We start from the raw sequence: 22,073 nt of genomic DNA on the forward strand, positions 1-22,073 counted from the left end.
AGGACAAAATTTCCCAGTAAAGGCAATTGGGAGCCGAGTTGCATTGCTTGCAGTTTATCTGAATGCAAGCTGGTATAAACAAACTCATACCACCATGAACGAACAAACAAAGCCTGGAAGTTTTATTGTAACTTTGTGTTGAACATGCTCCTGGAAGGACGCACAGTACACTAATTTGAACAAATTTAAAAATGCTACCCCAGCTATCAGCACCATCTTCATTCCCTTGCAATCTTACCAAATGCTACCTCATAAGCATGAAGGTAACGTCAAGGGGGTCTTACATCGCTATTGTTCTGGAAACTGGGCTGCTTGCTTAATCGGCTTCAGAATGTAAGTCATTCTTTCAGACGACTAACAAAACCTTCAGACAATCAGAACATTTTACAAAAAAAAAAAAAAAACAATGAAGAAAAAGGAAATAAAAATGTGTCTCAACCGTTTTACGGAAACATTCCCGTGGTTGTAAATCCTGAGTTTTCTAGGGCTGCTTCAAAAGAGAAACTTGAAGAACCGTTTGAGACATTTGAGGCAGCTGAGACAAGTTTTCAAGTGGTCAGTCGTTCACATTTGTATAGGAGCGGCATCCAGTTGTTTGCTTCTTCTCCCGAGTCTTCAGTTGCAGCAGGAGTGGTCACAGAGCTTGAGGGGGACGAATCCAAAACAGTTAGGCGCTCCAAGTGCAATAATATTAGTCAAATAGTTGTGATTTATTTTATTCTACTCATGCAGACAAACTCATATTTGGTTTTATGCTTGGGAACAAATACTGTTAGAGAAGTAAAAAAAGACTATTCCATCTGTGATCTTATGGTCATCTCGAGGGGCCGACGCTCTTTTTACATTTTTCCCCTTGCTTGGGACTGGCCGGAAATTAAACCTGTTAAAATCTAAAAAGCTAATGTTTTCAGTGTGTTTGATTTGTTGGACTGATTCTGCAGGACCTCGTTGACTGACGGCCATTTTAGAACATTTTGACAATTTCATTGCGTCAAAAGATTCCACTGTACATATAGCAACTCAACTAAATTAAAGATTAGATTCCCTCCTTTCATCAGGAAAAAAAAAAGTTTGACTGTTCTTTTACCTATAAAGGCGCAACACTGCCATCTACTGGTGATGGTGCATCCGCTAAGTTGTTTCCAGGTTTAAAAAATTTACAGTGGAGCAGCATCAGACGCTCCCCCCACCTAATCCCGTTGAAGAACGCAATTGACGAGTATGCTCGTCAATGGCGTTGAATGGGTCAAAGTTCAACGATGTAGCCAAAGAAACGTCAAGTGAGTGTGGAATGGATGACGAACAAAGCGCAAGTACGCCCGTGTTAATGTTAGTGTGAAAAACAATGCACAAGCTGTTGATGTGTCTTTGACTTGCAAAAAGCTGAAATGAACACCTGGCTGAAATGAGTCAAGAGGAGCGTTTTCATCTTCTGGAGTGACTCCTGTCCCGACTGTCGCTCCACCTCCTGTATCCTCGACCATAGCGACTCCTGTCCCGGCTGCTGCTCCTGGAGTCGCCTCTGCTGTATCGACGGTGGCTATGCCGGCGGCTCCTCCCCCTGGTGTAGCTCCTCCCACTGCTGCTCCTGCTCCTGTCCCGGCTGGAGGTGGTGCTCCTACTGCAGTGGCTGTGGCTGCGCCTCCTGTTGCGGCGCGGGCTATCGCTCCTCCTGGAGGTCCTGCGGTGGCTGCTGCTCCTGCTTCTTCTCCTTCGGCTGGAATGTTGCCTCCTGGGGCTACGCTCATGCTCCTTGCTGTACCTGCTCTTGACCTCCTCTTTCCTCTTCTCCTCCTTAGTTTTCTTCACGTCTTCAGCCACCTTCCTCTCTTTTGTCCTTTTATCTTTTCCTGACATTTCCAAAGGTTTGGAGACTTGTTTCTCTTTGCCTTCTGCTGCCTTCACTCCGTTCACCTGACCCAGGACCAGCAGGGAGGCGTCCTCCCTGCCAGGATCCGCGGCCTCCTCGCTCCCTGCGGCGTTGACCTGCTCCTTTTCGTTGCTCTTCTTCAGCATGTTGGAAAGCAGCTTCTCCCTCAACTCCTTCTCCCGCCGTTGGAGGTCCAGGGCCCGTTCCTTCTCCAGCTCCACCTTGAGGAGCTCTTCCTGCTGCTTGCGCCGGCAGGCCTCCTGCTGCTGGCGACGGGCCCGCTCCTCCTCCTGCCGAGCCTTCTCCCGCTTTTCCTGCTCCTCACGTTCGGCGCGTTCCTTCTCCTGCTGCTGCTGCTTAACCGCCTTGAAGGGAAGAAGGAGCAATTTACAACGCAAGAATGGGAAAACCAAAAGACAATTTTACATTCAAGTCAGACACCTTGAAATGTCAGAATTACAAGAAACATTTGTCGTCCGTAAACACAAAACGGCGCGGTGGACAATGTGGCTACCCAGGCTGGTACAACAAGCACGCGTTTGTCTTTTGGCAACTTTTGGCCAACTCGATATATCATGTGAGGCGGCTACCTTGGCTCTGGCCAGCAACTCAGCGATGAGCCGGATTGATTCCAGATTACGCTGAACCAACAGAAGTCTCCTTTCCTCCATAGCGATCTTCATCTGAAGCTTCTTCTGCTCCTCCTCCTGCTGCTTCCTCACCCTCTTCATGTTCCTCCTCTCCTCCCTCTCCTGCAGCTTCTGTTCACGCTTCCGCTGCTTCTCCTCCTTTTTCCTCTCCCGCTCTTCTTCTTCCTGCTCCTTTTGTTTCCTGGGGAAGAGCCCGTTAAGGCTGGGTCAATATCTGAGGGAATAGCCTCATATTTTCCTCATTGCTTTAACACGGCGAAGGGGGGGGGGGCATCCCTACCGCTCCTGCTCTTTACGTCGCTCTTCTTCTTCCTTCTCCCGCCTCTTCTGCTCCTCTCGCTGCTTTTCTAACTCCTGCAGCTTGAGCCTCTCCAGGTTTCGCTTCTTCACAGCGGACTCGCCGAGATGCTTGGTGGTGTCAAATGTCACCTGGAGAGAATACAGACACCAAATCTGGATCTTAAAAAAAAAATGTTAAGTCAGTAGCTTTTTATCCATTTTTATTGGGTTTGATTTGATTATATTGGAAGGCTTAAGAACCTTCTGAACTTGTCACAGAGTGCCTCAACATTTCAGCCAGCCAAACCAATAGACTAAAAAACTGATAGAGCCGCATCAATATGAGAATGACATGGTAGAAATTGGTCGTGAAACGATTTATTCTCCACCTTTGGATTGTTTTTTTTTTTTAATTCAATCTGTGGTCTTCGAGCAAAACAAAACGGATTGTGTTTGACCACTTTATTAGCAAACAAATGTAACTTAGGCTTACCAACTGTCTTGTCTCCAAGTAGAGATTTGTGCATCAAACCTTTAATACGGTACTCATTTTAATCAGACTCCCTCGCAACACAACATGAGCAGCTTTGATTCTCATTACATTAAAAGGTCTTAAAAGATCTCAGCGACTCTGAGCTGAAACCAGCTCAACTGTGTCTTACACTTCGGGCCTCCCACACGGCTCACTTAAGAGTTCTGAATTATGTACAGAATTAATATGAATCATGTTCTTGGTCAAGCAGTTCTCGATCGGGAGTAGAAGGAGCAGTGTGGCAGCTAACGCGGCTAAGTAACATTTAGTGTACCTTGATGTTGCAAGCCACTGCCTTTCCATCATCTCCTTTCAGCATCAGCTTCATTCCCCGCATGGTGTCCATAGCCTTGGTGAAGCCGCAGTACTCGTGATACTGCACATAAGCCTCAAAGTTCAGATGCCCCCCAAAACTAAAAGTATTAAAGTTCTTGTCCAGCATCTCCTCCCTGTAAGGATCCAGCATTGGGATGTCGACGTTTCGCACCTAAACAACAAATACGGTTTAGGAATCATCATTACTGAGGATGTCTCGATTAATTTCAATTAATTTCCCATCAATACTTTTGTGTGGCACACCACTTCCTTACAGGCAACTACAGATACTGAACATTTTAAGTACTGTCTGTGCCTTCTTTTTCCCTTTACATCACTTTGTTTTTGTCGTTTCTATATAATGTCAGTGCTTCGTGGCAACTTCACAGCGACTCTGTACAGTTATTCTTGTTGGGCCTTCCAGTAGCAGAAAATGTCAGACCGTGTCTGAGTTGCTGGTAATACAATACAATACAATTTTATTTAGATTGCGCATTTTACAACAGATGGAGCTGGAACAAAGCGCTTACCAAATGCCGGTTTATAAATTAGCCGGTAATTAGAACACAAATTAAATGTGATGTGTTGCTGTCAATGTGTACAAGTATATGAGAGCAGTATACGTAATAATGCCTCGATGCGAGTATACAAGAATGTGTCTTGGCATTTTTCTTTTTTTTTAATTTCCTGAAGTTATCATTTTGGAGAGAAACCAAAAAAGAACTTTTGTCACCTTCACAGGTTTACGCATGACAGAAATAAAAATTCAGACTGTACTAAAAGAGGTGTACCTTGCCAAAGGCCTCGAAGACAGCGATGAGTACTTCCTCACACGGCCGATCAGGAAACCCGCTTTGTTTCTGGCTGAACCAGCGGCAGGGCAGACCTTCCAGGTGAATCGTGTCGGGTCGCTCACCCGGAAGAGTCTCATTCATGTCTTTGGCATCGCGAAAGAACGAGTCCCAGTCGTGCCTTGTTGGGAAGTCTACTTTGTTTTCCACTGCACGGACCTGAGGGGGGAAAGAAGTCAGGATTTTTTCAAGCTGCATTTTTAGCTCTGGAAAAGCATTTTTATCAGTTGTATTCAGAGACATTTTTTACTTGTAAGCCATTGGCAATGGGTAAGAACAAATATGACTGCAAGTTTAATAAAATGTATTTTTGACAGCATTTCATTTATTTTGATCAAGGTAGAGAGAGGGGGAAAAAAATTCTTACCTTCAATACATCAGTAAATCCACTAAGTTTGATGCTCTTCCCATCCAGGCGACTCAACAGACTCTTAACAACCGTTTTGTTCTCCACTTCTCCCTCAAAACGAATGAAGTCCATGGTGCTCTTAGAGACACGCAGTGCTGAAAACTGGTCGGGCACCACCATGCCCTTGACCCTCTCCATTACCTCCCAGTTGGATATGCTCTTTCCCGGCAGCTTGAGCTGTGGAAGTGTCACGCTGATGGTCATTTTGGCAATGGGCTTCAAGTACATGTTGTGGTCAGCAGAGAGACACACCGCCTCCGTGGTGTCATGGACGATGGTGGTCATTGTGGTAAACAGCACGGAAACCTGCTGGAAGTTTGAGAAGACTATTATTTTCGGAAAATACAGAAAGTTCCAGGAATGGTGTCACAAAATACATATTTCAAATCCAAATAACAAGTACCACCTAAGTGATGATGTGGAAAGTCAAGAAAATATGAGCAGGGGTAGGACAGCCTGCACATGCAGCATTATCAGTTTAGACGCTACTAGCCATGCAGCTTCTGTTCAGCTTCCCCCCCCCCCATTTAAATTGACTTCACATGTGAATAAAATAAAAAAAACTTTACTCTAGATAACACCCTTGAGCTTGGGAACCAGACAGAGGAAAAAAATACGAACACAGTGGCAGTTTTAGTGGGTGCTCCAGTGCCACAATGTTCTTCTCAGTCAGGAACTGTCGTATGCAGGTTGCATTGTGAGCAGCCACGAGTTGTGATACCACAACTTTTGCCTCTTCTCGCACACTGAACAAAGTATTTCTTGAACGATATCCCTGTGGTCTGCTGGTCGGTCGTTTGGCCCACAAAGAAGTATAAAACTCGTAGTTTGAAATATAAATTTAGTGACATATCTTGTACTTGACAAGAAGCAATTTAACTTCAAATGGCGTGCGTTCAAAGACTAAGTTAATAGGAGCTTCTGTTTCTATAAACCGACACGCCACTTTTGACACCGAGGTAAAAATGTTTTAATGTCGGAAATGTTATGAATAATAGAAGATAATTGTGAGACAAATATTGTAACCGGGTAGTACTAGTGGTTGCGATGCCTACTGTGAGGTATCTAATAAATGTTAGTTATAGGCTAGCCTAATTAGCATGGATAATTCTCTGACTCGCACTTACCTTAAAACCCCAACCGTGTAATATGAAAGAAGGTAGTAAAACAAAATTTATGACAAAAAAATAAAACTGTCGCACATCTGGTAACCTCGCCGCAAAAGATAATAAAATGATTTTGAGGGCAGCCAACGACCCGCGGTAGCAAAGAATACAAGCAAAGCCACTTCCGCATCGTGTCAACTTTGACCTCAGACGGACCAACGAGTGCTCAAACAACACCTCGTGTTTAACTAGAACAGCGACACTACGTGGAACTGCGTGAATGTTACATATTATCGATTCAAACCAAAATATAAAAGTACATTATTATTATTATTATTATTGTTATTATTATTATAATTATTATCATTATTATTATTATTATTATATGCGAATGGGTGCGTGAATTGTCCTCCCATGTTTTATTTGTCTTTCTCCCAAAGTCAGCCAGGACAGCCTACAGCTGACTGTGACCCTCATCAGGTATAAAAAATGGATAGAAATGTGTTAATTTTCTCATTACTTGTGTAAAAAAATAATAATAGTAAATAAACAATAAATCACATTCCGACAGGCCACAAAACAATGACCACTCACACCATTTAATTGTTTTGTTTGTAGTTTGCAACTGCGTAGACTTGAAATGCATTGCATTTGGGCTGGAGAAACCAATTCTTTCTTGTCGCATGTTTGGCTGCATCAATGTGACTCACTGAATCTGACTATTGGGGACTGAATGTGAGCGAGATTGAATATGGATTAGTCCAACGAGAGAGCACCAATGGCACAGATTCCCGGAAATGGCAGGGAAATTTACATAACAGGCATTACTCCCTTCGCTGCGTATGTAGGTCAGTAGCTGCAGTCAGTCTCTCTCTCGCCCAATAAGCAGCCATACAAAAGCAGCCTAATGCAACTATAAATCCAGAGCGAGACTTAAGTAATGCAGTGATCTCCCAAATTAATTTGAACTCAATGATGGAAGAGAATATAACAAAATTCCAAACAGTGCCATCAGAGGCCACGCAGCAAAAAGTCTCAACATTGAGTTTGCATATTCAAAGCCCTGGAGAACATGACACACGCATATTAAATGTGCTGAACAGGTGCGTAATGATTCTCATACAATATTGAGAGCTGCGTTACACAGCACAGTCAGCTGTGGCTATTATGCAATTACTGGACATCAGATCCTCAATTATTCAGCACCGCCAGACAATAGCAGGCTAGTGTCAGCAGGGAGTGTGTTAACTAATCTGGAGACTTGAGTTCATCATTAAACATGAGGCAATGCGATACTAAGTATTGCTTTATTTCACATTCAAGGATGGGAAGGAAACAAACTCAATGGTAACTTCACAGCATTTAGGTAAACAGTGTTTCCCACACTCATGCAGGAGACAAATGTGATCGTACACTTGTAGCACAGATATTACTTCACGATACAACATGAGGCCCGATGGCCCCGACTACAAAACACAAACCAAAAATTGAGGCGATCATGTCGTATAAATACAATTAACAGCTCATTTAAAAAAAAGGTTCACATACGAGAAACAAGTTCAGTATATTGTCATCTAAACTCTATAATCTACTCACCTTTAACAAACACCCATTACATTTGTACATGTGAAGCAACACCATCTTCCAAAAAAAAAAAATGCATTCCAGAGTGTTGAATGTGACTGTGCTTGTTTGATTGCATATTTACCAGTGTGTGCTACGTCAGTTGTCAAGTTGCCTGAACTCGTCGGGTCGTATTCACTGACAATTTATTCGGCAGGTGTCAGAAGAGGCACAACAGGAAATAAGTGGCAAAATCTGTCAGCATTTCCAAATATGCTTGGAATTACGATGCGTACTTGACCTTGTAGTAGAAAAAGCACAACAATGAGAAGCAGACTTGAGGTGTGTTAGGGGAGACAAAAAAAACCTATAATGCCTCCACAAAATATAAAACAGACTGATCATGCAACTGATTAGTGTGTCAAGGTGGGCGAAAGCCAACATATCTCCCAACAGTGCAAATCATCACCTCATTTTAGTGAAAAGCAAAGAGAAATTGTTGTGAATATTAAACAGATGTCATGTTTGACATTTGAGCAGGTTTTTGTGTGCTTAAAATCTTGAAAGTGACAAGTGCAAATAGAACAAAAGTACCACAGGATGGAAGTAGAACAATTTACGATAATTATAGAAAAAAAATAATCGGGAAAAACTCCATTATGCACCAGTCATATATTTTCCACCAATGTGGAAAAACAACCCCCCCCCCAAAAAAAAAAAACATTCAGGGATGCATTCACTGTTTGTCGAAAATAAATTAGATGTGTATAAAAAAATAAAATACAAAAAAAAGTTACCTAAATAAGTTAGTCCCTCAGTAGTGAAATATTTAACAATAGGAAGAAAAATCTGAATTTCTTGGAAAAAATGTTTTGTCATTTTAAAACTTTAAAAAGGCTTGTCTGTACCATATACAAAAAATTGAAGTTATAAAAAAAAAAAAAAAAAATCCATGAATGGAATTCATGATAAATAATTAGCTCTTTTTGAGCAGCTTCATCCAAACAGGTTGGAGAGCGGCCGCGTTCGCTGGGGAGTGCCGGCAAGCTCGTCCCCTCTCCCGACTTCCCCCGTGTCCCTAAACGAGGCGCTATGTATGATCTGCGCACGGTGTCGCCCCCGGTGGAGCCGAGCGTTCAGCCTGCTCAGAGATGACTTCCGAAGCATGCCCCCCTTGGTCCTCCCATTCCCGAGCGCCTCCTCTGAGCTCCCTGTTGACTGGTTGAGGAGGCGCAGGGGGTTCAGGTTGCCCTGGAGCACTTTGGGAAACCTCCATCCGCGCGCCCCGCCGCTGCTCACGTTTGCGTGTTCGTTATCGGACTCCGCCCCCGGAGAGGTGACGACTCCTTGGTCCCGCAGGTCTGCAGGCAACGGTGCCGGGAGGTACTGGAGGGCTCGTCGGCCGCTGTAATCCCTCACCTCAGGGTCCGCCTCCCAGTCGGACAGCAGCACGCGCATCACCTGAAGACAATGAGACAATGCATTTAAAACGATTCTTCTTGGCCTCTAAACCAAAATATATGTCTTTGAAAAACCACAGTATTTAGAAAATAAAACATGAACAAGGTTTATTCATTTAATTTTTTTCAAGTTCGGCGGGCTGGATTAAAACATTTAACGAGCTGCATGTGGCCCCCGGGCCGCAGTTTGCCCACCCCTGGGCGAGAGGCTTCTCTACATTCAATTTTGTCTTTTTTTTTTTACATTTTCGTGTTAATAGGAAACCACATTTACATAAAAAAAGAAAACAAATGGGGAAAAAAATTGGACTTGTGTTTGCACAGAACAACGATGATCTGTGCCTTGTTCAATAAATAAACTGTACACTATTTGTATACTGTGCAGATTTTGGAATCTATTCCTCAGCTATTTGCAGTCTGCTCAGGCCAAAGCGATAGAAATGTCGCCTTGGTGCCATCTTGGGAGTCTGTTGAAGTAGATTTGAGAACTTTTATGGAGTGCTTTGGCTCCGTTCCAGGAGAAACTGTACATTGTAAATTCAATGCGATTATTTCATTCCATTAAGCTTTTTTATGCAAGGAATTTTCACACAATAGAAAAAATAAGTAAATGGGTTTCAAAGGGGCACGTCAGCCTCACAAGTTCTTGGAATCTCAGCTCCAGCCTTCTCACTGTTTGCAAGGATTTTCTTGAGCTGCTCATGCTTACTCCAGCATTCCAAAAACATTTTATTTCATTCAACGAAGACTTCAAACTTGTGATCGTAAATGCTTGTTTTGTCTAGAAGTGCTCCGTGATTGACTGGCGACTAAGCCAGAGTGTAACCCGCCTCTTCCCCGAAGTCAGCTGGGATGGGCTCCAGCTCATCTGCAATGCTAATGACAACACTTTTCGGCATTCCTTGCTCGTGGAAAAGTAGTTACCAGTTTCGAGTATTGTGTATTTGTATTTTCTCAAGACATGAGCAGGCCGCATCTTACCTGAGTGTGTCCATGCATGGCTGCCAGGTGCAGAGGTGTGTAGCCGGCGCCGGACCTCACGTTGACGTTGACGGGCACGCCGTTGTCCTTGGCGAACCTCAGCAGCCGTGAGAGCAGCTCGGCCTTGCCCTGCTTGGCCGCCCAGTGGAGGCACGTGAATCCGGTGACAAAGTCTTTCTTGGCAACCAGGCCGGCCTCCACGGCCAGAAGCGGCTGCAGGCTCTCCCACAGGCCGTCCGAGGCGCACAGCATCCACTCGTGCTCCATCGGGTCCAGCGTCACCGACGGGCAGTCCTCGTCGGTGGCCGAGGAAACCAGAGATGCCGAGTCGCCGTCGCTCCTCATTGAGTCTCGAAGGCGCGGACCTCGGTTGATGAGGGACCGTCGAACCTGCGGAGGGAGGAAGAATTTGACATTTTCTTTGCGTTTTAAACCTATTGGAATATTTTTGCCCGACATGTTTCAAATGAAATGCGAACCACGCCAACAAATGGCAAACCCACATGGGAAACTCACCTGAGGAGAACAATTCATCATCAGCTCGATGAAGTTCCTGCGGCTCCCTTTGGGTGTGTTTGCATCAAGATGGTGTTCCAAGCCTTCCAAGGTGTTGTCCTCAGACAGGCAGCTTGTCAGCAACGCCCGCTGCGACCCTTTGGACACCCTGCGGGTCCCTCGAACTTGCTGGCTTTGCGAACTGCCGGGGTGGTCCGGTTCTGGCATCCCGATCACCGGAGCCGACTCGCGTCGTCTCCTCTCCCTCAGTTTGACCTCCCCGGCTGCCACAGAAGCGGGAGTAGTGCTGCTCTTGTTGGAGGGGGAGGAGTCGGGCTGGTTGGCATCGTCCATACTGCAGGAAGGTGGACTCAAAGCTCCTATGAGAATATAGAAAAGTTTTTTGGGGGGGAATGTCATTACTGTTGAAACGAGCAAACTTGTTTTTGGAATGTGGCAGAAAGCCATGTGAGAACATGCAAACGCCACAAAACTCATATTCAAACTCCCAACCTGAGAATTATGCGGCATATGTGCTAAAGAGTCAGTGTGCTTTGTGGCCCATATTCTAAAAATAAAACTACTCATAGAGTGCAAGAGAACCATCACAAAGGACGATTGAGGCCACGCGCACAGAATAAGGTACAAGAAACAGGTTGTATTGACAGCAGTAAAATATTTTAGGTTAAATGTTACGAGATATCAAACTGACAATTGTGGCCGAAGCAAGTTTTTTCTAATCACTTAACAAATCTTGACATGCATGATTATTTTTGGGGCCTTTTTTTTTTTTTTTTTTTTTTTTTTTAAATAATGACAGCGGCCTCGCATCATTCAAATTTTCTATATAAGGCTCTCAGTGGGAAAAGTCTGCTCCTATTTCAGTTTTGCTTACTTGTACATTTACTTCTCATCGACTTTTCAAAACATTGCATAGCAAATGTGTGCTTGGGTTCACAAGAACAATTAAAATTATACATAGAAAAACAAACAGAATAAAACTAAATATTGTCTTTGATCGTTGGCCTTAATATGAGTATTTTTCGACTCTGGCTGAACAGGACAGAAACAAATAAACGATAAATCAATAAAATGTGCGCATGAAGCCCCATATTGTCTCCTTTCAAGAGGTGGAAAGAACCAGATGGGCTATGGAGAGTGAACGTTACTTGCACGTTGTGCTCAAAGTAATTGTCTAAAATTAAAACTTAGCCACAGAACATCAACGTGCAAATCAACAAATGTTTGACATGCAAAGAAAAAAAAGTCAGGTGACAGGTGGTAAGCAGACCAAAGCCAAGCGTATGCCAGTTCGTTCGATTAACACTCACCTGTTTGCTGTTTGTTGTCAGGGTTGCCGCTGACGAGATTGTTGTTGTCCGGTGTTTCGTGCACGTTCCCGTTACACTCGCTTGCGTGCGCGTGCAGGCTGTCTCTGTCCACGCGCGTCATAAAGCACGCGCTGCGATCCTCATTCAAACGCACATATTTCACGCCGCTTTCCACTTCCACGACACCGAGCGTGTCCACGACGCGTCTCAAAGCCTCTTCCCCCTTCAACGGGTCACTTGCATTAGCCCATGTCGCCGCGAAGTGATCGATCAGCTCCATCTGTTGGACTCGCCCTCCTCGCTCCATTAGGAACTCCTGCACGGCTTGAACCGTGCACGACGGGAACGCCATCATTATCATGATCCAATCAAATCAATTATTTACATGACATCAAATCGTACGGAAATGAGTCCGTTGTCAGTTCGTCGGTCGTTGACAGCCGATGACAGCATCTCCACAGGGCCTCCTTCTTTCCTCCATCATGGGTTGATCAGTTTCAAGCCATGACCGATAGGGGACGCACATGGCCATTAATCTCATCGTCATCGTGTTACATTAAAGTACTCCACGTACATTTGGTGTACAATTTTCCATAACAAAATAACCCTTCTGCGGTCGTACCTAAGAAACGAAATGTTCTATATAATATGCTTTTTTATTAGCTTGAAATGCATGGAACATGAAAGTGTTAGAAATATGTCAAACATATATGAATTGTGGATGCGATAGTATGTACAGTGAACAAATAACCCACACTTTGAAAACAGTAAATGCGGCACAAAATGGAATGTACCAATTCGAAAAGAAAGGGGATTCTTGTAAAAATGTGTTTGATAAAGCAATATGTCGACCGTATATTTCAAGTAACTATTAATTGTAGGAACAATTATATTATATAAATTGAAAAAGTAAAGTGTACATTCAAATAAATCGCATTTTAAAGTAGATTCACAGAGACTGAGACAAGTCTGTCTTCTTTAACTTGGTCCAGTCCGTCCGCGCTGAGGCGGTCCCATTCAGGACGATTCTTTTGAGAAAAAAAGAAAAAGAATTTGACTTTTAATAACTTTGATCGCATTCTGTCTCGCGTTTGCGGGGAATTTTACATTTCATCGAAAACTATGGCTTCATCCGACGTTGCTCGGCAACCGGTTTGTATTGATCTCTTTGTTGTTCGCTCTAATAACAATCATAGTCGAGCAGGGAGTGTCTGCAGCTACCATGAAGTTAGCTTTCCGTACAACTAGCATAACTTCTCTCTCGGGCAAATCAAGTAACGCTCCCGTTGACGCACAGCGTACTTTCTTCACAGAAATCAAAATGAGTGTATCCAACTCATGTGATCATGACAATGTAACTAATCCTCACCGGCCCAGAAACATGTATTACCAGAGGGGCGTTAGCTGCTTGAAAGAAGCAATCACGTCATCCAACTGACTGCGGTGAAGTTTGAAAGTTGCACCTAAACTGCAAATAGCAAACTTCTTGATCAACTTCAAAGGGGGTCATATTTAGTTCCATTCAACAGATATTCAATAAAAATATGAAGTAAAGTGGCATTATATTATGCGTGACTATCATTTCATTTTGCACTTTTATATTAGTAACCGATATGTTGCAATGTAGAATACATGCATTCTGCTTTGAAAGCACATTGATAATCATCAGGGGATATTATGACGTGTTATGTAGCAAGATTTATTTCCTTAATCTTTAATGGTATGCATCTTACGTCACATTTCTGGAGTATGTTGTGTATTTCAATTTAGTGGAAAGTTCTAACTCAACACATTTTGAAAATGTGTGTTTTGTGTTATTTAGGATAAGGGACTCCGGCCTCTCTCCCTGGCTGGCCACGTGGGCTTTGACAGCCTCCCAGACCAGTTGGTGAACAAGTCCACCGATCAGGGGTTCTGCTTCAACATCCTCTGCATTGGTATGCTTCTTGACAGTCATACTGTTAAAAAAAATCAATGTTTACATGGTCAGAAATGTTCCCATATGAAACCATTATCCTCTCAAGTCATCAGTCTTTCTCTCTATCTTTAGGTGAAACGGGCATCGGCAAGTCCACCCTGATGGACACTCTGTTCAACACCAACTTTGAAAACTTTGAGTCGTCCCACTTTGAGCCTCAGGTGAAGCTGCGCGCTCAAACCTACGACCTGCAGGAGAGTAACGTGCGACTACGCCTCACCGTGGTCAACACGGTGGGCTTCGGAGACCAAATGAACAAACAGGAGAGGTCAGAGCGAGCGAGTGTGTGATTTGCGACCGTCTGTCCGGCGCCACTATTAATCATCGTCCGTCTTGTAGCTATCAGCCCGTGGTGGACTACATCGACAGGCAGTTTGAGAGTTACCTGCAGGAGGAGCTGAAAATCAGGCGCTCCCTTTTCAACTATCACGACTCGCGGGTCCACGCCTGTCTGTATTTCATCTCCCCCTCGGGCCACTCCCTCAAGTCCCTGGACTTGGTTACCATGAAGAAACTGGACAGCAAGGTAGGAAGGTGGCCCGGTTTAAGTTGGTGGGATGCTTTCAGACGCATGTAGTCATTTTCAGACAAGATAAAGGCACTGAGCAAGGAACTCGACTTTACGGTTATCTTCAGTACTTGGAGTATCTAAAATAATGCTGTGGCTGGGCTGATGTTTATTATCAAAATTAACGGGTCATGTCAAATTGTTTTCCCGAGCATGGGGGATTTTCTGAGCAATTCTCAGCATACCAAATATTTTTTTTGCAGCATATTACTCTGCCTGGTAATCTTTTTTTTTTTTTGGGGAGCCACTGTGGTTGGAAGTTTTTTTTTTTTAATTAATTAAATTGAATATATGAGTTAGGCTCTATCACAATCTTAATCACACACTTTAATTCACACAAAGTCGTCACACATTCACATGTCATGCTTTTAGTGAGGTAAAAATACATTTTGAGAGCAGAATTTTGCATCTATTCAAGTTGCATTGGTCATCGAATTGAATTGTTGCCCTCCAAATTAATCAAATCCCGAGGTGGTGTGAGAGTCTCACTCCATGACTGTGGAGGTGGTCAACCTTTCCCATGCTCTCTTGTGTGTCACTGCCGGGAAGTGCCAGCGACCCAGGATTTGTGTGTGAAAGGAGTCACACAAAAACAACCCCCCAAAAAAAAGGGCTGGAATGTTGCTACACACTCACACGCACGCACGCACACACCCACACACTCCCGAGTTGTCCTTTTGTGTCACTGTACAGACAGACGGGCGGAGAAAGAGACATTTATTGGTGGAGGGGACAGTCAGCCACGCAGATTGTGTTTTGTGCGCTGCCAACACATGTTTTTTGTATGTGTCTGACCCTGAAGTGGGAGCAGAAAAACATTCCTCTTTTTGACGCACACACAGTCAGGAATGTGGGGTTGCTTTGGACAGCAGAGTGGGCTGCTGAGCTACAAATAACATCGGTACACATTGTTTATGTGCTTGCCTGAGTCTGCCTCGTTAAAGGAATATTGAGTAGCCTCAAACATTAAAGTGTTGACCTCACTGCTGCATAGCGCCACAATAATGAAGTTGCAACTTTTCAGTGTTAAATGAAACAGTCAATGTTTTATCCTATGGAAATTCAGTTTGTCCTGTGATGTCATCGTACAGGTGAACATCATCCCCGTCATCGCCAAGGCAGACACGATCAGTAAGAGCGAGCTGCACAAGTTCAAGATCAAGATCATGAGCGAGCTGGTGAGCAACGGCGTCCAGATCTACCAGTTCCCCCTGGACGACGAGGCCGTCGCCAAGGTCAACACGACCATGAACGTAAGCGCCCATCCGGTCTGCTTTCCTCGCCGCAGAACGCTTCTGTATTTATTTTTTTGGCGGCTGTCATTTAGGGCCATCTGCCTTTTGCCGTGGTGGGCAGCACGGAAGAAGTGGCCGTGGGAAACAAGTTGGTGAAGGCTCGTCAGTACCCTTGGGGGGTCGTCCAAGGTGGGTTTGTGGGCGACCACAACGCAAGTCACGACTGCACAGCGGGTCCTCCGTTTGCAACAGTCAAAAAAAATAAATAAATCGCAATCGCTTCATGAAGCTTCATTTTCCCATCACTATCTGTAATCTTCCTCAGATTTGTGCTGCAAGACAATCCTGTTTCAATGCCTTTGACTGCATGCCTGCGAGCAGAGGACATGCGATTTCTTAGGTTGCAAAAATCCATTTAAAATAAAAAATGTGCTATTTTGTAATATTAGACTGCATCATAATAATGGGGAAGAAGTGACGCATGCACTATATTTACTGACTTTACCACTACAGTAAGCAAGTAAAAATTCACACCGTTACCGTAGGAACCCCACCGCGTAGGTCACAGGTGTCAAACTCCGGTTCCCGTGGGCCACGATTCTGCATGTTTTACATCAAATGATCAGCTCATTAGCGAGCTCTGCAGGAGCCTGATAATGATCCTGATCATTGGAATCAGGTGTTTTGGAGGAGGGAAATGTGTAAAATATAGCGGTCCTAGAAGACCGGCATTTAATATGTATGTGGACTGTGTCGTTGTCTACCTGCCATCCCATAATACCACCAATGTGTCCCCGTAGTGGAGAACGAGAGCCACTGCGACTTCGTGAAGCTTCGGGAGATGCTGATCTGCGTCAACATGGAGGACCTGAGGGAGCAGACGCACACACGCCACTACGAGCTGTACAGACGCTGCAAGCTGGAGGAGATGGGTTTCAAGGACACTGACCCCGAGAGCAAGCCCGTCAGGTGACCAGCGTCGCAGCTGCGACCGGGTGTTCCTAATAAACCGGCGAATGTCATAACGCCCTCGTGTGCGTGCAGTCTGCAGCAGACCTACGAAGCCAAGCGTCATGAGTTCCTGGTGGAGCTGCAGAGGAGAGAGGACGAGATGAGGCAGATGTTTGTGCAGAGGGTCAAGGAGAAGGAGGCGGAGCTAAAGGATGCAGAGAGAGAGGTCAGAAACTGACATATTATACATTTGTTGAGTTCATTTGTCAGAAGAGTACAAAAATTTCCTTAAAAGGGAAAAAAAAAAAAAAAAAACTTGTCCCGCTCACATCCACTTGGTTGTCCTTTCCACATTTCAGTTGCAGAGCCGCTTTGAGCAGCTGAAGCGACTCCACGCTGAGGAAAAGTCGGCTTTGGAGGAGATGAGGCGCCTCCTGGAGGAAGACCTGAGCTCCTTTGGCAAGAGACGCGCCGCCGCTCAGCTGCTGCAGGCCCAAAGCCTCACCGCCAATGGCAAGAAGGACAAAGACCGCAAGAAGTAAGGAAGACTTTGCTTCTTCTCCTCAAACACAGTTGGCGTGCTCACTGTTATTTCCTAGACTGCCACAAGATGGCGACAAAAGCCCCGATTTAGTGACAAAACATTCATTGTGTTTACTTCCCCTCGCAACATTTTTAATTTGGGTCTTGAGCAGAAAAATGGGGAAACCCTTACAGTGGTATTTTTTTCTTAGAGACATTTGCAAAACGTTTTAACGGTTGCAAACGTCTCTAACAAATTATCGCAAAGAAATTCAGAACAGGTCAAACACTGAAAATCTCTCCAACATCTTTGCAACCTTAAACAAACCGTGATAGAAAAAAAAAACATGCGCAAGCCTTCGCCGCACCATAAGGTTTGTGCTTTCGAGACCTCTTGTTCTCAAATGTCTTCAAATGATTCAAGTCTGACAATGTTTATGAAACATACTGCCGTAAAACAAATTCTCACCACATTTTTGCATCTCCCCCTACCCCCAACCCTCAGTTCCGGCTTCATGTGAAGAATTGAGGAATTGAGCTCCAGTCTGACCAGCAAGCAACATCATTCCCAAAAGTCTTTGTGGCCAGTCTCAAACACTAACATGAAGCCTCCCACCATCATCATCATCATCATCATCACCAGCAGCAACACATGAGTGTGTTTTATGTGCCAAAGTTAAGACAGTACGTTTTACGTGTACACGTTGCCTTTTTTTTTGTTTTGTTTTTTTAAATCTAATGTGTGGGTTTTATGCTTTCTTGTTTGTATGTATTCTTTTATGATATTTTCCATAATACCTCCTTTTGTTGTTTTTAAGATCCTCTGGTTTTAGAGGCTTTCGGTCATTCACGTTTGGGGTTTATAATGGACCTATAATGGTACATTCATGTCTTTGAAATTTTAATCCAGTCGCCAGCAGAGTGGCCACTGAGAACAAAGCAACATTTGTACTACTTTCTATGGACACATTAAGTGTCATGAAAACTCATCCGCACCACGCTTTGATCTGATCTGATTTTATTGGAAACCTTTGAGCAGTGTTTCAGAAAGCCAGCAGCGCATGAACAAGTTTTAACTTTCAACCAAGTTGTGTTTACTCGACTTTGAATTGGTTACAGTATATTTACATACACTAGACTAGACAGAATGTGTTGTTTTGCTCGCTTTCTCGTTTCCGCTGACACGCGCTTGTTTAAGTGTGCACAACAACGCTGAGTCATGGCGGGGGGGGAAAAAAAGTGGGAGAAGCAGAATGAGAGGCAACAGTACTGTACTTTGATGCAATCGTGTCTGGGACAAAGCCCCGAGACGCACACGGCGTAGCATTTGAACACAACTCGATGGCGCTGCTTTCTTATCGTGACACTTTACACTTAAACTTGTGTTGCACATGTGTTAAACGTGCCTTATGTGTGTCCAGCTTAATGTAGGGAAAAAAAAAAACACTTTGTTCTTGTACAGGCAGTGAAACACACTGATGCCTGATGGGGGGAACCTTTTTATATTTGTACTACACTCGTATTTATGAAATAAACAGTGTTACTCAGGAGGCTTCTTCCTTATTTCTGTCCCCCTTCCTTTGAAAAAAGTGTGCTGCCGTATACAAGTTAGGCAAGGGTACTACTACACCATCAGTGACTTGAAAAAAGTGGCCGCAGATGTACATAATAAATTAATACGTCCTGCTTCTTCAAGGCAATGTTTATTATAGTTAACAAAAACTGAAATTGCAAAACGTTTTTCATTAAGTAAAATAAAAATGAGTGCTTTTTAAAATATGCATGTATTTAGAAAACTAGAATAGAAAAAATGTCCGATTTGCCTTTATGTCAATTTCATACCTGAGCTTTCACAGTTTAAGAAATAGTCCATATAAAAAAATAAAATATATAAAAAAAAACACTAATAAAATTGACAAATCACGCTCTAAAAACGAATAAAAACTGACGAAAATGAAAAATTCAAAGACATTATCACCCTGCCTTAGGCGTGTAGAGCAGATGACATTCAATAATCTTATAATTCAATAAAACTATAGTCAACTAAAATTTTCTGTTTTCAAAGCTTTTTCTCCAGCTGAATTTGCAGAAAACAATTTGAGCTGCCATCTAGCGGTGGACAGTGGAATCACATAAAAAATAAACAGACCGCAAAATAAAATACAGTAAGAAACTACAAATAAATATAATTTTTTTCACTTAATTGTTTTATCCCAAAAACTTGGTTCATTAAACACAATAGTATAGTTTACACTATATCTGCCGACAAGTTCATGGTGTGCGTCACCAGTCACCCAAAGTCAGCTGGGATGGACTCCTGGACAAGCCGTAAAACACAATGTCGTTTAAGATGATTTGGACAGATCCCCTATCGAAAAAAGAAACATTCCATTGAAGGACAATGCAAGGTTGTCTCAGCTTTGCCTTCTAACACCAGTTAAGACTGCTTCACTTTTGAAAGGGAAAAGATGCAGGGGTAGACACGTCCTCCCCGCCGTGTCTCACCTTGCGGACATGCGCACACGCACACACTCACACACCATCTCACAGCCAGGTGTGGCGTGAAGTGTGAGGATGAAGATGGATTCCGCCGCAGGAGGCCGCAGCACCTCGCGGACGGGCGCTTGGAAGGAAACTTCACACACAAGGAGGCACCTTCACCTCCCAGCATGGGGCAAAGCTGTTGGGTGGGAGCGCATGTCGCAGGCTTTCCCATGAAAACTTTCTTAAAAGATCATAACAGAAAACGGCGCACGCAGGCTTTTTGCTCGTCACTCTAAATGCTAATGAGGCTTGGAAATGGGCCTGGAAGTTAATGGGCTAGGTTAAAGGAGAAGGGGAAAGAGCAGCTTTATCTTTATTGAACATCCGTCACCTGCTTGTCTTTGACTGCCGGCGCAGCGGACACAAAATTAGGTACACCGACTCCAGAATTTGGATAAAATGAACAGATATTCCGCTTGAGGACTATGAATTAGTACTAACAATTCAATGAAATAGCAGAACAACTAGTCCTATAAACTAATATTACGTGCCACACATCCGACAGACCAAAAAGGGCCCAGTTTTGCATTCCTTGTAACACAAATTTGTGTAACACGTATTCTACTAGTGTGCAGAAATGCAATACTATAATTCTTTTCCCCTACCACTATTTTAGCTTTTTTGGCTCACCTGTCTGAAATTACACCTGAACAAGTAATCATTTGTGCTGCAACAGAACACTAATAGGTCCAACTAGTATTCAACAAGTATTCACACACCAATAGACTCTTCGACTGTTCTCACAGCACAAAAATAAAGTGATTTTGTCTTGATGTTGTGCTACTAGTACGCAAAAGATGCCCTAATAGTATTCAGAAATGTGAAAATGTTACTAGTAAAACAATCATTCTACTAGTGCGCTGAACTGTCTTGCTAACAGAGAAAAAGAGTGCCAGTACAGTAATAAGTGGCAGGCAGTGCATTTTTCACCTGGGCCTTCAGTGAAGTCCTATTTCGTCCAACTTGAATAAATCCCCCTCATAATACCATCATTTATGACACCACGCCTAGAGGAATAATGAACAGAAAGACACTTACACAGTACTGAGCAAGTGTTGGACGACCTAGCTTCTCTTGAAAATGGTCTCGCACGTGTATCTTCAATTAATCCACACTTTTGCCTCCTTCGGCCATTGTGGTTTAAAAAGCAAGAACATATTTTAGATTTTCGAACGGTCGCCAGTTACCACTCACGGGTGTGTTGATTCCGCATAGCGCCGCCCACTCACGAGTGAGTATCCAATCACAAGACGCATTCACCACCTTCAGGGTAAAACCAGCGGGAAGGCTCACTGTAACCAACTCGTGATCTGATTGGCTATCGCAACTGCCTATCAAATCTGATACTCCATTGACGATGACAGAAGAGATGCGGGATAATCGACAAATTTACGTGTAAAAGAACTCGTCGCCATGTTCAATAGGTCAGAGAATGCAAGCGTGTGCAGGTTTCATGAGCACTCACACACATGTGCACGCAAAAAAACATCAAATGTATTTTTTAAATCAAAGGCATTTATTGCGAAAAATGCACTTGACATGGAAAAAAAACAATCAAGTCAACCACGGGTCATCAGTACAAGACGATGCATCATGATCACATGGTAGAGGGCGCTGAGTACGGCCAGCGCAGAGCATGACTTCAATGGCACCAAAGGCCTATAAATATTCTGCACAATATAGAATTAGATAGACTTTTTCTTTGTTTTACTTTACCGTTTGCTGTACACGAAAGAGACCTGACTCAGTCCTGATGAGCGTCCACACGGCGCTTTTTTTTTTCATGTGTAGAGCTACATACCGAGGCCTCCCCTGAAACACACTCATTCAATCTCACACTCACACACACAACATTCATTTCCCATTGAGACAATTTCACCATAGGAGACTGCACAATGGTAGCTGAGCTTTTCTTCTTCTATGTGTCGAGCGCAAAATACATTGTTTTGAGTCATTTGTGAATCCATCTTTTCTGCTCTTCAACTTTGACCTTAATCTACTTTGCAGAGATGCTCTCGATGCACGGGATTACCCACAATGCATTGTGCCTCTATCTATGTCATCACTGTGAACCAGAGCTCGTAATTTTGTCTCCAAATTGATATGCTTGGTCACTTTTTTGTTACGCAGTTTCACGGGTATGAAGAGTTAAAACATCATATTTAGGGGAACTAGACTTTTATCCTTTTTGCGGGGGGCACGGGTGGGCCAAGGCTGTCTCAAGGGGGTCAGAAAAAAAAAAAGAAAATTTTCAATTTTCTTCAAACCAAAAAATTCTTTTGAGAACACTGAAAAAATTGTAAAATAGCCAAAAATCAATTTTTCAATTGTCAATTATATTTCGGGGTCCGGCTCATTATTATCCAGTTAAATTGACGTGACTGTAATTACATACTCAAAAGTTTAGCTTCAAGTCCAAACAAAAAAATTAAT

The 22,073-nt window shown here is 43.5% G+C and overlaps 3 protein-coding genes across 14 annotated transcripts; 1 reads left to right on the top strand and 2 right to left on the bottom strand.

Annotated features, from left to right (window-relative positions):
* Window positions 1-101: 101 nt before the first annotated feature.
* Window positions 102-6,238, bottom strand: akap17a (A-kinase anchoring protein 17A). 2 transcript variants are annotated; one of them, XM_088315173.1, is made up of 7 exons: window positions 6,034-6,238; window positions 4,865-5,215; window positions 4,438-4,656; window positions 3,606-3,818; window positions 2,801-2,949; window positions 2,461-2,701; window positions 102-2,235 (listed from the first exon to the last, which is right to left on the bottom strand). In XM_088315173.1, the coding sequence occupies exons 2-7, from the start codon at window positions 5,189-5,191 to the stop codon at window positions 1,426-1,428; spliced, it is 1,959 nt and encodes a 652-aa protein (XP_088171299.1). In that variant the 5' UTR covers window positions 5,192-5,215; window positions 6,034-6,238; the 3' UTR covers window positions 102-1,425. The 2 variants fall into 2 exon arrangements, with proteins under 2 accessions (XP_088171299.1, XP_088171298.1); XM_088315172.1 differs by having other exon boundaries at window positions 4,865-5,212; window positions 6,034-6,173.
* Window positions 6,239-8,280: 2,042 nt separating this feature from the next.
* On the bottom strand, window positions 8,281-20,855 carry sowahca (sosondowah ankyrin repeat domain family Ca). 10 transcript variants are annotated; one of them, XM_088314816.1, is made up of 9 exons: window positions 20,679-20,855; window positions 16,904-17,174; window positions 16,573-16,713; window positions 16,388-16,491; window positions 16,164-16,223; window positions 11,843-15,994; window positions 10,533-10,891; window positions 10,017-10,406; window positions 8,281-9,036 (listed from the first exon to the last, which is right to left on the bottom strand). In XM_088314816.1, the coding sequence occupies exons 6-9, from the start codon at window positions 12,201-12,203 to the stop codon at window positions 8,572-8,574; spliced, it is 1,575 nt and encodes a 524-aa protein (XP_088170942.1). In that variant the 5' UTR covers window positions 12,204-15,994; window positions 16,164-16,223; window positions 16,388-16,491; window positions 16,573-16,713; window positions 16,904-17,174; window positions 20,679-20,855; the 3' UTR covers window positions 8,281-8,571. The 10 variants fall into 10 exon arrangements, with proteins under 10 accessions (XP_088170942.1, XP_088170943.1, XP_088170939.1 ...); XM_088314817.1 differs by lacking the exon at window positions 16,164-16,223 and having other exon boundaries at window positions 11,843-12,870; XM_088314813.1 differs by having other exon boundaries at window positions 16,388-16,713.
* Window positions 12,831-18,646, top strand: septin10 (septin 10). 2 transcript variants are annotated; one of them, XM_088314822.1, is made up of 10 exons: window positions 12,831-12,994; window positions 13,665-13,779; window positions 13,893-14,088; window positions 14,160-14,346; window positions 15,480-15,641; window positions 15,716-15,812; window positions 16,424-16,592; window positions 16,668-16,800; window positions 16,934-17,112; window positions 17,602-18,646. In XM_088314822.1, exons 1-10 carry the CDS (start codon window positions 12,965-12,967, stop codon window positions 17,615-17,617), a joined length of 1,284 nt encoding a protein of 427 aa, XP_088170948.1. In that variant the 5' UTR covers window positions 12,831-12,964; the 3' UTR covers window positions 17,618-18,646. The 2 variants fall into 2 exon arrangements, with proteins under 2 accessions (XP_088170948.1, XP_088170949.1); XM_088314823.1 differs by lacking the exon at window positions 17,602-18,646 and having other exon boundaries at window positions 16,934-17,116.
* Window positions 20,856-22,073: the final 1,218 nt, after the last annotated feature.

Source organism: Idiotropiscis lumnitzeri, chromosome 14 (genome assembly GCF_059441095.1).
Source record: "Idiotropiscis lumnitzeri isolate Australia: NSW breed Sydney's pygmy pipehorse chromosome 14, RoL_Ilum_1.0, whole genome shotgun sequence".
In the NCBI taxonomy this organism is placed as follows: Eukaryota; Metazoa; Chordata; class Actinopteri; order Syngnathiformes; family Syngnathidae; genus Idiotropiscis; species Idiotropiscis lumnitzeri.